The sequence below is a fragment of the Ciconia boyciana genome, chromosome 10 (genome assembly GCF_034638445.1).
Source record: "Ciconia boyciana chromosome 10, ASM3463844v1, whole genome shotgun sequence".
NCBI lineage: Eukaryota > Metazoa > Chordata > Aves > Ciconiiformes > Ciconiidae > Ciconia > Ciconia boyciana.
In genome coordinates this window covers 26,873,972-26,888,683 of record NC_132943.1, presented here as the reverse complement: position 1 = coordinate 26,888,683, position 14,712 = coordinate 26,873,972, and the positions used below count along the sequence as shown (strand labels likewise).

The following is a 14,712-nucleotide window of genomic DNA, read 5'->3' as shown; positions in this document are numbered from 1 at the left end:
GATGTACATGATGCTTGCCCATTGTTCAGAGGGCCTCATGTTACAATAGAGCTCAGATCTTGGGCACTTGAGAAGCCTAATCATGAATGTCTGTTGGCCATTGATTTGGTGATGTAGCCAGGCCTGCAGTGGCATAACTAATCCATTTTATGTAGGTGGCCAGACAAGCATTAGAAAGCTGTTCTGCTACTTTTAACCTGGATTGGATTTAAATTGGCAAACTAGTGGGACAATGCTCTGTACCATAACAGTGGTTTACTTAGGTCTTCTGTACTGTTTGTGTGTGCCATTCTTATCTGTCTTTTGTTTTGAGATTGCATTGTAAGTTTTCTGTTGTGTCAAGAAAAAGTGTTCCATGTTCATTTTATTTCAGGTATAGCTGGAAATTTTGTCTTAAAATATATTGTTCCTGATGCTTGTACTTATGGATTTTAACTCTCTAAATTACCTGTGAAACCTTTGTAGCTGCAGAAAAGCCTGATGCACCATCTGTACTAAAGCATAGAGATAAAATTCCCCCAGTGGAAGAAGAAAAGCCCAACTCAATTGTGTTAAAGAAGATTTTGGTTGAGAAACGCTTGCATGTAAAAGAGAAAGTAAGTCCTAAGGAGACAGTTCTGGACATTCAGACAGTAGAGCCACTTGAGTTTAAAATCTCACTGGAAACAGCTGATGGAATACTGAAGCCAGAGGGAGATGAGCAGGAGAAAGTGGCTCCTAAATATTTTATCCTGGCTCCTGAAGAAGAGGAGCCAGAAATGACACCTATAATTTCAAGAAAGACTACCCTTACAGGTGAGAAGATAAAAGTTGCAATAGATCACATTACTTATGCAAAGGATGAACCACCACTACCTGATGAGGAATTGAAATTGATTTCTATAGCATCTGAACATGTGGAAAGAGATTCTGGAGAAGAAAAGAGGGATGAAATTAAATTGGTTGTTCATAGGGAAGGTGCTGTAGAGAAAGTCTCTGACAAGTTTAGTGTTCTTCACATAGGAAAGATTTCTGTGCATGAAAAAGAAGAGGAAATTGAGTCAACATGTGTACCTAAACATATACCCAGAGAGCCATATGAGCCCAGGGACCAGAAAAGACTTCTAGAAAAAAAGAGAAAATCAAAAATCAGTTTGCAACCTGAAGAATTTCCCATTAAGGATAAAACCTCATTTGTAAAGGATATCACAGAGGCAGGAATAGCTGAAACTCCTCTGCTTAGAAGTGAAGAAGAGAGAGGAGGTTTTAGTCTAGAGAAATCTGAAGTTCCTCCTGGAGAATCCATGAAGGAACATGGCATACAAAATAAAACTCAATGGATAAAGAAATCTGGTACCACAGTAGCTGAAATCCCTATAGATAAGATTCTTAACAAAGAAGCAAAGAAAATGGAAATAATTCAAGATGATGAGAAAGATGAGAATCTGGAATTTACGTCAGCAGAACTACATTCCTTAGACCTGTCTGAGGAGACTGAACCAGCATTGAGAAAAGACATTGAGCCAGAACACCCCACTGAAGATGAGGAGTTTCCCAGAGAAAGAGCTTACATAATCTTTAAACCTTCTGTTCTTAAGCCAGAAGTAGTGGAAAGGAAAGCAAGAGAAAAATATTCTGCAGAGGAAGGAGAAGTTCATTACAAGGAGGGTTCAGGACAGTTGTTGACTGACAAAGCACTCCAGAGTGATAAAAAAACAGGCAAAAAGATTATACCAGAGAAGGAAGAGAGGACTACCTTCAGCACCCACTTAAAAAAAGACAAAGTTAGACAGTCAAATGCCCCTGAAAAGCTGCCTGTGGAAAAAGAATTTGATACAATGATTACAGGAGAAGGAATGGAAGGTGAAGTTTCCATAGAAGAACATGAAAAGGAAGTCAAAAATGAAATAGTTGACAGATCTGAGTCAGTAAAGAAAGTTCCTATTCAGCCACCAGGGATTCAAGATAAAAAACAGTTTCAAGAAGTTCATACCATTCAGGATGAATGTAAAGAAACTGCAGCTCTCAAAACCAGCAAAGATAAAACTGAAGAAAAGAAATCTTTGACTGTGGAAGAAGTGAAGCTTTCAGGAAAAGAACTTCCAGTGACAGAACGTACATCAGATGAAAAAACATCAGCTAAACATGGCATTGGAAAAAGCACATCTGTTACCACAAAAAAAGAGAAGGGAAAGCTTTCAGACAAAATACTGTCAAGCAAAGGAATCGCTGCAAATGGAGAAGTTACCTCAAGCACAGGTAAGATAGTAACTCCCAAGAAAGCAGAAGGAGAGAAAGAATACCGGAAATCAGAACCTGTTCGCGTGATTGAGCAGGCCAGTAGACTTTTGAGTGAGAACAGGAATTTGGATAGATCTGGAGAATCACGTGAAGTTCTGGATGTTCCTGCAAAGTCTCATGCAAAGCGAGGTGAGGAAGACCACTGCCAAATTCTTCCACGAAGCCCTTGTACTATTTGCTTCAGGAGAATACCATTTGCCATTGTGATATTTGTTCTCATTCTTTAACACCGTTCACATTTCCATCTAGTCTGTCAGCTGGCTGTATTGGCATTCAGCTGCTCTTGACATGTTTGTCTTACCTGTCTGTACATGCATCTGTGTGATCAATGTTCATTGTCTTAGTCTTATACTTTTATAAGACTGCCTAAATCCTGTTGTGTGCCATTATCTTCTCAGAAAAACTCACACATTTTTTTTAGTATTCATTTTTCCATCCACTGCAACAAATTCTGTCCTGCATTTCATTCATATCATTCTCCCATTGAAAGTATCTTTTATATTTCCTTTCACAAAATGATGGTGAGAAGCAGCATAGCATGGGAAATATTTTCAAAAGTCTGAGATGATGCATCACAAGTTGGGCAACTAACAGAACATCCCTCACTTGTGAGAGTATCACATTGTCCTGAAACACGTATTTAATGTATTCAACTTATATTTTTGTTGTCTTCATTAGTAAAAGTGTGTGCTTTTTCTAAAAAAAAAACCCATATAATTTGTAATAGGTACTTAAGCTATTTTGGTTGACAGGTGGGTATTGATCAAGGGCCTAAGTGAGTAAAGTGTCAGAGAATGGCAGAATTTTACAAAATAGTGGGCAGGACAATAAATTGAGGAATGAGGAGCTCCTTAGCTGCCTTTCAGTCCCCACTGCTGAATATGTATCTTTCCCATGCTTCAAGATATTGAACTTACCATTGAGATATAGACAGTATAAGTTGTATAAATATATACATATGTTTATATCTTCCTGCCCTTGTATGTGTATATAGCTAAAGGAAGAGAAAATCTGATTTGTAAAAGAAATGTTTGCCTTAATTTTAGTATGCATGTTTATTTAACTACATTCCTAATAATATTGCTGTTTTGCTTCAGAAGCCAAGCCACCAAAAGAAGAAACTCCGAAGGGTATCAGTCCAGTCAAAGGTAGGATATTATAAGTCAATACCTACAAGCAAAAGCAATAAATCAGGATTAGTTTGTTCATTTCTGAATCTGAATTACAGCCAAGAAGACACCTTCACCAGCAGATGCAGAAAGAAGGAAACTCAGGCCAGGCAGTGGTGGTGAAAAACCTCCTGAAGAGCCTCCATTCACTTACCAACTCAAGGCTGTACCACTGAAGTTTGTCAAAGAGATGAAAGATATAGTGCTAACAGAAGCTGAATCTGTTGGGTCTTCTGCAATCTTTGAAGTCCTTATTTCACCCTCCACTGCGATTACCAGCTGGATGAAAGATGGAAGTAACATCCGAGAGAGCCCAAAACACAAGTTCATTGCTGATGGCAAAGATAGGAAGCTGCATATTATTGATGTCCAGCTGTCAGATGCTGGTGAATATACTTGTGTATTACGACTGGGGAACAAAGAGAAGACCTCTACAGCCAAACTCATTGTTGAAGGTATTCCCTGTTTCAAGTTTATCAATAATTTAAAGGCTAGCTACTCCTCAAGCTAGAAGTACTGGTACTTTGTGAATTTACAATGGTTGGTAGATGCATCCTTTTGTTTCCATCAATCACTACACATATTGATTTAATATGTAAGGCATTTCTGCATCACACCTTCTGTATATAAATGAGACAAATAAAAATGTCGTGTTTCTCACAGAACTCCCAGTGCGGTTTGTGAAAACTCTTGAAGAGGAAGTCACTGTGGTTAAAGGCCAGCCACTGTACTTGACATGTGAGCTTAACAAAGAAAGGAGTGTGGTCTGGAGGAAGGATGGGAAGGTCATCAAAGACAAGCCTGGGAAATTTGCTCTGGGCATTATTGGTTTGTCACATTCCCTCACAATCACTGATTCAGATGATGCTGATGCTGGCACTTACACTGTTACCGTGGAAGACTCTGAGCTGTCATGCTCATCTTGTGTTAAGGTAGTAGGTAAGCAATCAAAATCGTGTTCTCCTTTCTCTGTAGGGTATTTGGACTGTTTTAAAATTTAGGAAAGCTTTTTCTCATAGTATTACAATATAAATGGACAGATAAGATTTTTACAGCTGTTAAAATCTTGTTGTAATACAAAATCTGTTATTTGTATTTCTTCTATTTATGACCCATCTATTTGTAGTAAAAGTCTGCTAAGCTGTATTTTTATGTAACTTTTTGTCTGCAGAAGTGATAAGAGACTGGTTAGTAAAGCCCATAAGAGACCAGCATGTGAAACCAAAAGGAACAGCTACTTTCACCTGTGACATGGTCAAGGACACACCAAACTTTAAATGGTTTAAAGGAGATGAGGAAATCCCTGCTGAACCAACTGACAAGACAGAAATCTTGAAAGAAGGAAATAAAATTTTCCTGAAAATCAAGAATGCTGGCCCTGCTGATGTTGGGGAATATTCAGTGGAAGTTGAAGGTCGCAGATACCCGGCTAAACTGACCCTTGGCGGTAAGGAAGCTTTTATTTGTATTATATTTAATCAGCTTATAGGCCAATGTTCAAAAACCTCTAAACAAACAAACAAAAAAGGTAACCTGAATTATTATAAAGCTCTAGAAAAACTTGACCTCATTATATATGTGTTCATTTGTGCATTCTAGAACGTGAAGTTCAACTTCTGAAGCCATTAGAGGATGTTACAGTTTATGAGAAAGAAACAGCAAACTTTGATACAGAAATATCTGAGGATGATATTCCTGGTGAATGGAAGCTGAAAGGAGAAATCCTGAGACCCTCACCTGTAAGCATCCTTGAATTTTACAACACAGTTTATTTAAATTTAAACACTGTGAACAGGTTCCCTTGAGCCTGTATGGTAAGATCTTTGCAGGTCTGTCATTGCTACTCAGTCCAGAACGTAGAAAGTCTAAGCATTATGGTGATTAAAAACAGTGGTTCTCTAAGTAAGAATTATATGCTATAAAAGCTAAGTTTTGAAGGGCTTCATTTTCTCAAAGAATTAAAGCACATTATTCAGCCAATAATAAAAATATCCTACATACATTGCTAGGAATGATGCTGACATTTAAAAGAAGTGTGGAACGCTGAAGAAATGTACTCTATTTTTTAATTATTGAGTAAAAGTTTTAACTTTCCTTGAAAAACAATTCCAATCTTTCTAGCTGACTCTTTGCTGTGTATAAAATGTTTATAGAAGCCCTTTATTAAAAATACCTAGTGGTAAGGCATTTGCATTGTATTTACCAAAGTGTGTCATCTCTGCAGACATGTGAAATCAAAGCTGAAGGAGGAAAACGCTTCCTAACCTTGCACAAAGTCAAGTTAGAGCAAGCTGGTGAAGTCCTTTACCAGGCACTTAATGCATTTACTACAGCTATCCTGACAGTGAAAGGTATGATGCACCATGGAGTATGATATCAACTTAAACAGCATTCACATGGAGCACATTACAAATGATGTGTTCTGTTTTGCTTCCAGAAATTGAACTGGACTTTGCTGTGCCCCTAAAAGATGTTACTGTCCCTGAGAGGCGCCAAGCAAGGTTTGAATGTGTCCTTACTAGAGAAGCCAATGTTATATGGTCTAAGGGCACTGATATACTCAAGATTGGAGAAAAATTTGACATCATTGCAGATGGAAAGAAGCATATTCTTGTAATCAATGATTCTCAGTTTGATGATGAGGGAGAATACACTGCTGAAGTTGATGGCAAGAAGAGCACAGCAAGACTGTTTGTGGAAGGCAAGTATCTTATTGATGAACAATACAATGTTCATCAATACATGAACAAAACAATACATGAACAAAACAATAAAAAAAGGATAAAGAATGTATCTTTTAGAACCACATCACCCTTTTTCTGATGGTATGTGTCTACATTACAGGTGTGAGGCTGAAGTTCATCTCACCTCTTCAGGATCAAACAGTGAAAGAAGGGGAAACAGCTCACTTTCAGTTTGAACTTTCTCATGAAGACATGCCAGTGAAATGGTACAAAAATGACAAGAGGCTTCACACAAGCAGAACAGTTTTTATTACGTCAGAAGGCAAAGTTCATAAACTAGAAATGAGAGAAGTAACACTTGATGATATCTCTGAAATAAAGGCCGTAGTCAAGGACTTGAACACACAAGCAAACCTCAAAGTCTTAGGTAATTACATAAATAATTTAAAATATGCTACATAATATGTATAAACAGTTTTTATAAGTAGAAAGTGACAAAATATTGATGTTTTAGTAAATTTATATTACCTCTTTACCGTTTCATATCCACTATGCCTTTTGTAGAGGCCGATCCATATTTCACTGTGAAATTACAAGACTACAGTGCTGTGGAGAAAGATGATATTACTCTGGAGTGTGAACTTAGCAAAGATGTGCCAGTAAAATGGTACAAAGATGGTGAAGAACTAGTAGCTTCCAACAAAATTTCCATAAAAACGGATGGCTTGCGCCGTATCCTGAAGATCAAGAAGGCTGCAGAGAGTGATAAGGGTGTTTATGAGTGCGACTGTGGAACCGACAAGACAAGTGCTAATGTCAGCATTGAGCGTAAGTTATCATGCCTTGGCTAAGGGAAAGTACTGAAATCTTTGTAAAATGATGTAGACAGACAGACACTCTCTAGAGTACAACACCAAAAATTGTACCTTTAGAAAACATGCTATTATGATAAATAGCTGAAATACCTAGATTTACCATTACTAAGAGTATTTACAAGAGACAATATATCTTAAGATATATAAATGGTTGTTGTAAAGACAGTGATGATCAATTATTCTCTATGTCCATTTACAGTCAGGAAAAAAAGCAGTTAGTTTAATTCACTGTAACATATCTGGGTTAATTATGAGGAAAAATATTCTTACTAAAAATAACTAAACTTTCAGACATATTATAAAAGGGGGTTGTAGGCTGCCCAAACTTGCAGCTTTTTAAAAAGAGGTTAGATAAACATTTATCAGTGATAGCATTTGAATGCCCTAAAGAAGGGATAGGGATGGAGTTGAGATCCTTTCCAGTACTACATTTCTATGTTATAGAATGAGTGAGTAAACAGATGTGAACTTTTTGGGTTTTTTATTTTAGCTCGTTTAATTAAAGTGGAGCGCCCGCTGTATGGAGTGGAAGTATTCGTTGGTGAAACAGCACGTTTTGAAATTGAAATTTCTGAGCCTGATGTCCATCCTATATGGAAGCTAAAGGGAGAAACTCTAACACCTTCACCTGTAAGGCTTCTTCATTTTTAGACCATAATTTACACTAGAAAAAACATATTTAATAATAATGTCTTCTGAGTGGTTTCCTAGAATATTCATATGGGGGGGGGGGCGTGTTTCTTTATCACCAGGACTGTGAAATCATTGAAGACGGGAAGAAGCATACTCTTGTCCTTCATAACTGCAAACTCGATATGACTGGCGAAGTGTCTTTCCAAGCTGCTAATGCTAAAAGTGCTGCTAATCTGAAAGTAAAAGGTACAGTGTGCACTTTACCAACATTTCCACGTGTATCTCAGGGCATTAGAAAAAATCTAGCAGCAGAAAGGTCTATATGAACCTATCACCAAACTGAAAGTGCTCTTCTTTCATTTCAGAATTGCCTCTCATCTTTATCACTCCACTAAGCGATGTGAAGGTCTTTGAGAAGGATGAAGCCAAGTTTGAATGTGAGGTGTCCAGAGAACCCAAGACCTTCCGCTGGTTGAAAGGAACACAAGAGATCACTCCTGATGAAAGATTTGAAATTATTTCAGACGGAACAAAGCATGCTCTGATTATTAAATCCGTTGCGTTTGAGGATGAAGCTAAATACATGTTTGAAGCTGAGGATAAGAGAACAAGTGCCAAGCTAATTATTGAAGGTTTGTCTGACTTTGCCTTTCTAGGAAAGATTTGCATCATAATCCTTGAATAGTTTTTATTGATAACATTATTATTAATGAAATGTTATGTTGTTATAGGTATCCGCCTGAAATTCATTACTCCTCTCAAGGATGTAACAAAAAAGGAGCGAGAAACTGCAGTGTTCACTGTGGAACTCTCCCATGAAAATATCCCTGTTGTCTGGTTCAAGAATGACCAGCGATTACATACCAGCAAAGTGGTTTCAATGACAGATGATGGCAAATTCCATACACTCACAATCAAAGATCTTACTATTGATGATACCTCTCAGATTAGAGTGGAAGCTATGGACAAATCCTCAGAAGCTAAACTCACTGTTCTTGGTAAGAATACCCAAAAGAATTTGCATGATGTATATTATCAGAAGAGTCTTATTAATGAAAAATGGTGATTAGAAAGTCTTGGGGTTGGTTTTGGTTTGCTTTGGTGGGGTTTTTTTTGTTTGGCCTAAATCTACATTGTGATTTTTGACAATTTTACAATTTGTTTGTCTTTTTGGGGTCTCCATTTCCCCATTCAGAAAGGATAATTAAATAAATTTAAAATTTCATGCAACTGTTGCAAAATTAACTATTAGATACTTAAATGGTGCACTGAAACTCCTAGAGCACCACAACAGTGTTGTGAGTAATATTAGTAATACACTGAATTGTTTCTTAGATATTTGTTGTTTTCTCTTTTTGCAACAGAACTGTGTAATATTTATAAGGACTATATTTAATCCTTCTTGCAGGGCATAAACAAGAAATGTATTTTATGATAAGAACTAATTGTCCTTTCTGAAAGACTAAAACTTCAGACTGAAACATACCTTAACTTTTGCTTGCAGAGGGAGACCCTTACTTCACTGGGAAGCTGCAGGATTACACTGCTGTAGAGAAAGATGAAGTAATCTTACAATGTGAAATCAGCAAAGCAGATGCCCCAGTGAAATGGATGAAGGATGGCAAACCAATTACTCCATCAAAGAATGTTGTTATTAAGGCTGATGGCAAAAAGAGAATGCTTATCCTCAAGAAAGCTTTGAAGAAAGACATTGGACAGTACACTTGTGACTGTGGTACTGATCAAACCTCTGCTAAACTCAATATTGAAGGTATGGTTATTTTGCTGGGCTGCACTGTGGTAGAGATCTTTTCGGGTCCGTTAGAGATTGAGGGAATCAATGACTTTTTTTTTTTTCTCTCCAGACCGGGATATTGAGATTATACGTCCACTATACAGTGTGGAGGTGATTGAGACAGAGACTGCCCGTTTTGATATTGAAATCTCTGAGGAAGGTGTCCATGGCAATTGGAAGCTAAAAGGAGAACCCCTGTCTGAATCAGCTGTAAGCAAATATTTCAGGATGTTTCTTATGTGTGTCTCAAAAATTTGCAGGGAGGTAGGGTGTGAGGGAGAAGAAGGTGGCTGCAGAAACTAAGTGAAATCTCTTTCTGCTTTCAATAAGGGTCACTATAATAAAAATACTGGTTTTTTCATTAATAATTTTTAAAATGTAGTATAAACAATCCAAAATATTATAGAAAATAGCTAAATAATAAATGATTTTACATAAATAAGTACATTCTGTCTTGCTAGTCCTTAACAATCATGTATCCAAAGTGCAAAGACCCCATGGAATTCACTTAAACATAATGGCATTTAAAAATAAAAACTTTGGATTGTCTGCATTTACCTTCAGTTTTTGAGTTATGTTTGGTTTAAATAGAAGTAGATCATATTTTCACACTCTTTTCCATTACTATGACAGCTAAAATTGGTTTAAAATGGTATAAGGCTTATTCAAATATTCTTAATTCCTTGCTGGAAGGGTCTGGAAAATTAAGAAACAATACAATCACGACTGGCAATAATTTGGCAACTCTTTGATGTAACAGTACCAATGTGAATAATACACAAAGATCAGAAGTTCCATGAAAATCAGTGTCTGGGTAAGAGAAAAGGATCCTTCTCAAGGAAAGGTCACAGCACAAGCTTAGTAATTTCTAGTTCTCTTAGGCTTCAGACTGGTCTACATATGGATATATTGGCTAGTCAATCAGCACATATCATTCACCAACATGAATGTGTTGCCTCTTGCCCTTTCTTTCTAAGAGGAAGCAGACTGTATTAGGAAGAGGCTTTGAAAGGAAAGGCCTATGAATGAAAGTTTATAAGGTATATTGCAGGTGGCAGTGGGCCTAAGTGTTGTGAATGGAGGATGGTATGAGGATGCATGGTATGAGGAGAAGTAGGGGCTCTTGTGGTGAGGAGCACAAAAAAGATACTGAAAAAATTGTTTCAATTCCTTTTTGCAGGAATGTGAAATCAAGGAGGAAGGCAAAAAGCACTTCCTTACACTGTACAATGTACGCTTAGATCAAGCTGGTGGAGTAGATTTCCAAGCAGCAAATGCCAAATCTGGTGCTCACCTTCGAGTGAAACGTAAGTGTCTTTTAAACTGAAATTAATTAATTAAGTGAAAACAAGGTACTCTTTGCCTCTTTGGAATGGGTGGACAAGTCTCTATACTGTATTGAACTCACAGCAATTCCTTCCAGTACAGCAAGTCAAGGATTAGTTACTCAAGCCATCTTAATTTTTTAGTTAAGGAATGTCCTATGTGGTTTTTTAACCTTGTATATATTTTATTCATATAGGAGAAGTAAAAATAAGGAAATGACCTTGATGGCTGCTTCGTGGTCTGGCATTGTATGTTGTTATGAAATCAAAGTATTACAAGCAAAGGCTTTACTGCGTTAAAGTATCACGTTAACCTAAGAGGATGGGATCACAGTGATATCTGGGGATAGGGTTAAGAGCTTGATGGACAGGGACAGACCACACAGTTGAAGACCACTTGTTTCCCAATCCAATCCTAGCCCTCGCTATTTTGGAAAACACATGCCTTATCTAGCAAGAGGCATGCAAGGCTTGGCAGGGAGACAGATGCACGGCAACTTTCCTGCTGACCTTGTTCAATTTAAAGAAACATGCTCTGCAAATAGTAAATTTTAGGTGACCAGCCCTCCCCCAAAAAACCCAGGGTGGCCTCTTCTATTTAGGGAATTTAAAGAGCAGCATTGCGATGTCTGTCTCTCTTGAGGGAAGCCACCATGGAGATTAGTACATAAGGGCAGCAGCTCTCTCTTAGGTAGAAGTCACTAATCTGAAAATGATGTCTTCTCCTTACCAAGCTCGAGTAATTGGCTTGCTGAGACCCCTCAAGGATGTAACAGTGACAGCTGGAGAATCAGCAACCTTCGATTGCGAACTCTCTTATGAGGGAATCCCAGTAGAGTGGTTCCTGCAAGGAAAGAAACTGGAGCCCAGTGATAAGGTAAAGAAACTAAACTTTATTTTTCTCATGTTTCCTCCTCCTTCCTCTCTTTCAAGTCTCTTCCCCTTCTTTATTTCTCATTTACTCTCTGCCAGTAGAAGTACTAAGGCACAGCAATACAGTAGAGCTGCTGTGCCAAATGGTAAATCCTCACTAAATCAGATATAGCATTTTTTTCCCCAGAAATTCCGGTATTCTGGAATACGAGAAGTATTTATCGTACAAAGGGAAACTAAGGTTCCAAAATATCCATCATTACAACAGTGATTTTGTGCCTGATTCTGTTGGAGACTCAGCCACAGGAGCACTGAATTATTTTTGTTCAGGTTAATTGTAGTTACAGTGAAAGGGTTTTGAAAGGTGCTATCAGGAAATGCCTTTTTTCTCCTGAATGCTGAGTTGCAGTCCAATTCTGCATATAAGGGGATTAAGAGGATTCAAATTCCATTTCAGGCATTTGTCTGGCTCTCCAGATAACTTTCGGGGCAGATTTGCTTGTCAAGCACTTCTCACTGGCTATTTTTAACCTTTCATCAAGTGCTGGCTCTTAACTCTGAGATCTGAGCAGCCTGGAATGCAGTCAGTTTAATTTTTAAAGTTAATCGTAGGGAAAATACATAAAGAAACATAAAGAAATACATTAAGAAGCATAAAATATAAATGGATATCGCTGGGTTTAAGACTTCTTTTTCACATACTAGGCCTAAGGGAAATAATGCAAATGACAATACAAATTGGAAACCTCAGACAAAGCAAACTTTCAAGGTATTACAGGACCTAGCAAAGTTTCAGAACCTGTAACAATGCTGCTAATAATACTTTGGTACAGATTTTTTTCTTTTAAATACAATTTTTAACATATTATTTTCAGGTTTTACTAGATCTTTCTGAGCTTCACCACATTTACCTAAATGAAAACTATTTCATTAAAAAAAAATAGAATATAGAAATATAAAAAAGAAAAATTGTTCATGGCGATAGGCGACCTTATTACAGTATTTAAGGACAGATAAATAAAATTGAAATTCAGCAGATGAGACGTAATAAATCAAGGTAAACACTTCTGAGTCTAGGAATAAAAACATGGAAAGCTATTGATTGGTGCAGTGGCTTGATAGTTATTACTGCCTGGCAAGAAAAATATTATATGTTCAATATTCTGTATGATGGAACATTATTTTGTTCTTATCTGTCTGAGCTATCATTTTAATTACATGAAAAAACCCCCTAGATTTCCATTCGGTTTACGTACACAGTCAAAACTGTCATTTGGCTTCAGTTGAAATTTTATCAAGAAGAAATTCAGAGTAAACCATATATTTACTTGATGCATCACTTTCTTCCCATTTAAAATAGCCTCTTGAAACAATTCTACTAGTGTCTTCAAGAATCAATCTAATTGTACAAGTGTTTCATTTCTGCTGTTTTTAATTCAAACCATTATTTTACCTCCATGGCTGGCATTCAGCTGTACACATATAACCTTTATTGAAGTGACTTATTTGTTTATCTTTGCTGCTTATCTTGGTCAAATATATATTTGGCTTCATCTCAATCTCTTTCAGATGAGCATTCACTAGAGCTAGTTTTCAGGGACACAATGACCATTTGGGAGGAAGGACAGCCTCTTAGTTCCTTCCTTCCCTCTGAAGCAAAAGGGACTGCTGTCTCAAAAGTAACTTAATCCTTTATGCTTCTTCCTTAGCAGAAGCTTGCTTTTACCCTTTATTTTTCTAAACCAGCATCTACTACTTGATCACATACTTCTCTGAAAATAAATAAATAGAATTCTTCAAGAGCTATGTTAAAATTTACAACATGAATGAGTAGCAGCCCTCTTAATGGCTGCAATGCAGGAATTATCCTTGAATCCCCCAGGTCCACTCCTAGAGAAAAGGATGTTTGTGTAGGAGTAGCCCAATTCAAACTCATGACTGCAAAGTAGTTTCAGCAATAGATCAACATGGAAATGGGTTTTTTTAGGCAGAATTATTTACCAAAATTTAATAATAGAAAGTCAAATTGGCATTTATGAAAGAGTGTATGAGGGGGGTGCCAAGCCTCTTTATATCTCTCTAAAAGTTTTTACTTTAGGTGTAGCCAGGATTAATAGCAACTTTTTCCCATAAATTTACTTATTTTGGTATTTATTAATACCTGTTCAAAATAAACATGATCTCAAGTCAGCCTCATTTTGAACTTTGGTAGTAGACTCAGGTTTTCTAATACAAGGGCATAAATACCTTAAAACAAGGGGAAACTTAAAATTACAATTTCTTGTACGTGAAAGGACAAAACAGAAATTATTCTCAAAGTCCTCAAAGCATTTGTGTCTTGAGCTATATTTAGTATATACAAAGGGAAATTATCGAATTTCATATAAAACTAAATAACTAAATTCCACAGATAACAATAAATTCATGTTATTATTTCATTAAATATTTCTTAAATATTTGTTGTAGATACTTACAAAGAGTTTTTTAATGTACTTTATAAGGTCATGACACGTGCTGAAGGAAGAGTTCATACACTTATTCTTAGAGATGTCAAGTTAACAGATGCGGGAGAAGTATCACTGACAGCAAAAGATTTCAGAACTCAAGCAAATCTCTTTGTGAAAGGTAAGTCAGTCATTTTAATTATACCATAGTCAGTGTTAATGGTCTTTTCATGATTCATTCTGGAATAGGATGTTAACATACACCATATATCAAATTAGTAGGATCACACATACAATATTGGGCTGGTAGATAACTTTCCTGATTAAAATAGCCACTTACTTAAAATCTTTATGCTTCACAGAAGAGCTGAGGAAAGGGGGAAATACTGGGAATGTGTCAGATGTAGGAGATGAATCAGTTCATTAGGATTGCCAGGGCTTCATTGCAGACTTGAACATTCAATTGGCCTCAAGATGACCTGCAAATACTGGCCTTTATTGCTCCTGATGGCTTTTTTCTGTTCTTTGGAGTATCCATAAACCTATGAGAGCACAACTACACCATCAGTCAAGTGACATAACGTTGACTGTATACCCACTTGCACTGCTTGCAAATGATGTATGGCTAAGAAGT

General features: G+C 36.9%; 1 protein-coding gene across 1 annotated transcript in view; it reads left to right on the top strand.

The window, feature by feature from the left end:
* TTN (titin) overlaps positions 1 to 14,712 on the top strand; it is a 245,382-nt gene that overhangs the window by 142,488 nt on the left and 88,182 nt on the right. Inside the window, exons 121-138 of the mRNA XM_072874311.1 lie at positions 3,378 to 3,428; positions 3,509 to 3,904; positions 4,113 to 4,388; positions 4,621 to 4,896; positions 5,049 to 5,188; positions 5,674 to 5,800; positions 5,887 to 6,150; positions 6,294 to 6,560; positions 6,698 to 6,961; positions 7,499 to 7,638; positions 7,761 to 7,887; positions 8,007 to 8,273; positions 8,373 to 8,639; positions 9,146 to 9,412; positions 9,507 to 9,646; positions 10,617 to 10,743; positions 11,496 to 11,638; positions 14,136 to 14,259. Of these exons, the coding sequence (XP_072730412.1) occupies positions 3,378 to 3,428; positions 3,509 to 3,904; positions 4,113 to 4,388; positions 4,621 to 4,896; positions 5,049 to 5,188; positions 5,674 to 5,800; positions 5,887 to 6,150; positions 6,294 to 6,560; positions 6,698 to 6,961; positions 7,499 to 7,638; positions 7,761 to 7,887; positions 8,007 to 8,273; positions 8,373 to 8,639; positions 9,146 to 9,412; positions 9,507 to 9,646; positions 10,617 to 10,743; positions 11,496 to 11,638; positions 14,136 to 14,259 (3,663 nt within the window). The remainder of the gene's footprint in view (positions 1 to 3,377; positions 3,429 to 3,508; positions 3,905 to 4,112; positions 4,389 to 4,620; positions 4,897 to 5,048; positions 5,189 to 5,673; positions 5,801 to 5,886; positions 6,151 to 6,293; positions 6,561 to 6,697; positions 6,962 to 7,498; positions 7,639 to 7,760; positions 7,888 to 8,006; positions 8,274 to 8,372; positions 8,640 to 9,145; positions 9,413 to 9,506; positions 9,647 to 10,616; positions 10,744 to 11,495; positions 11,639 to 14,135; positions 14,260 to 14,712) is intronic.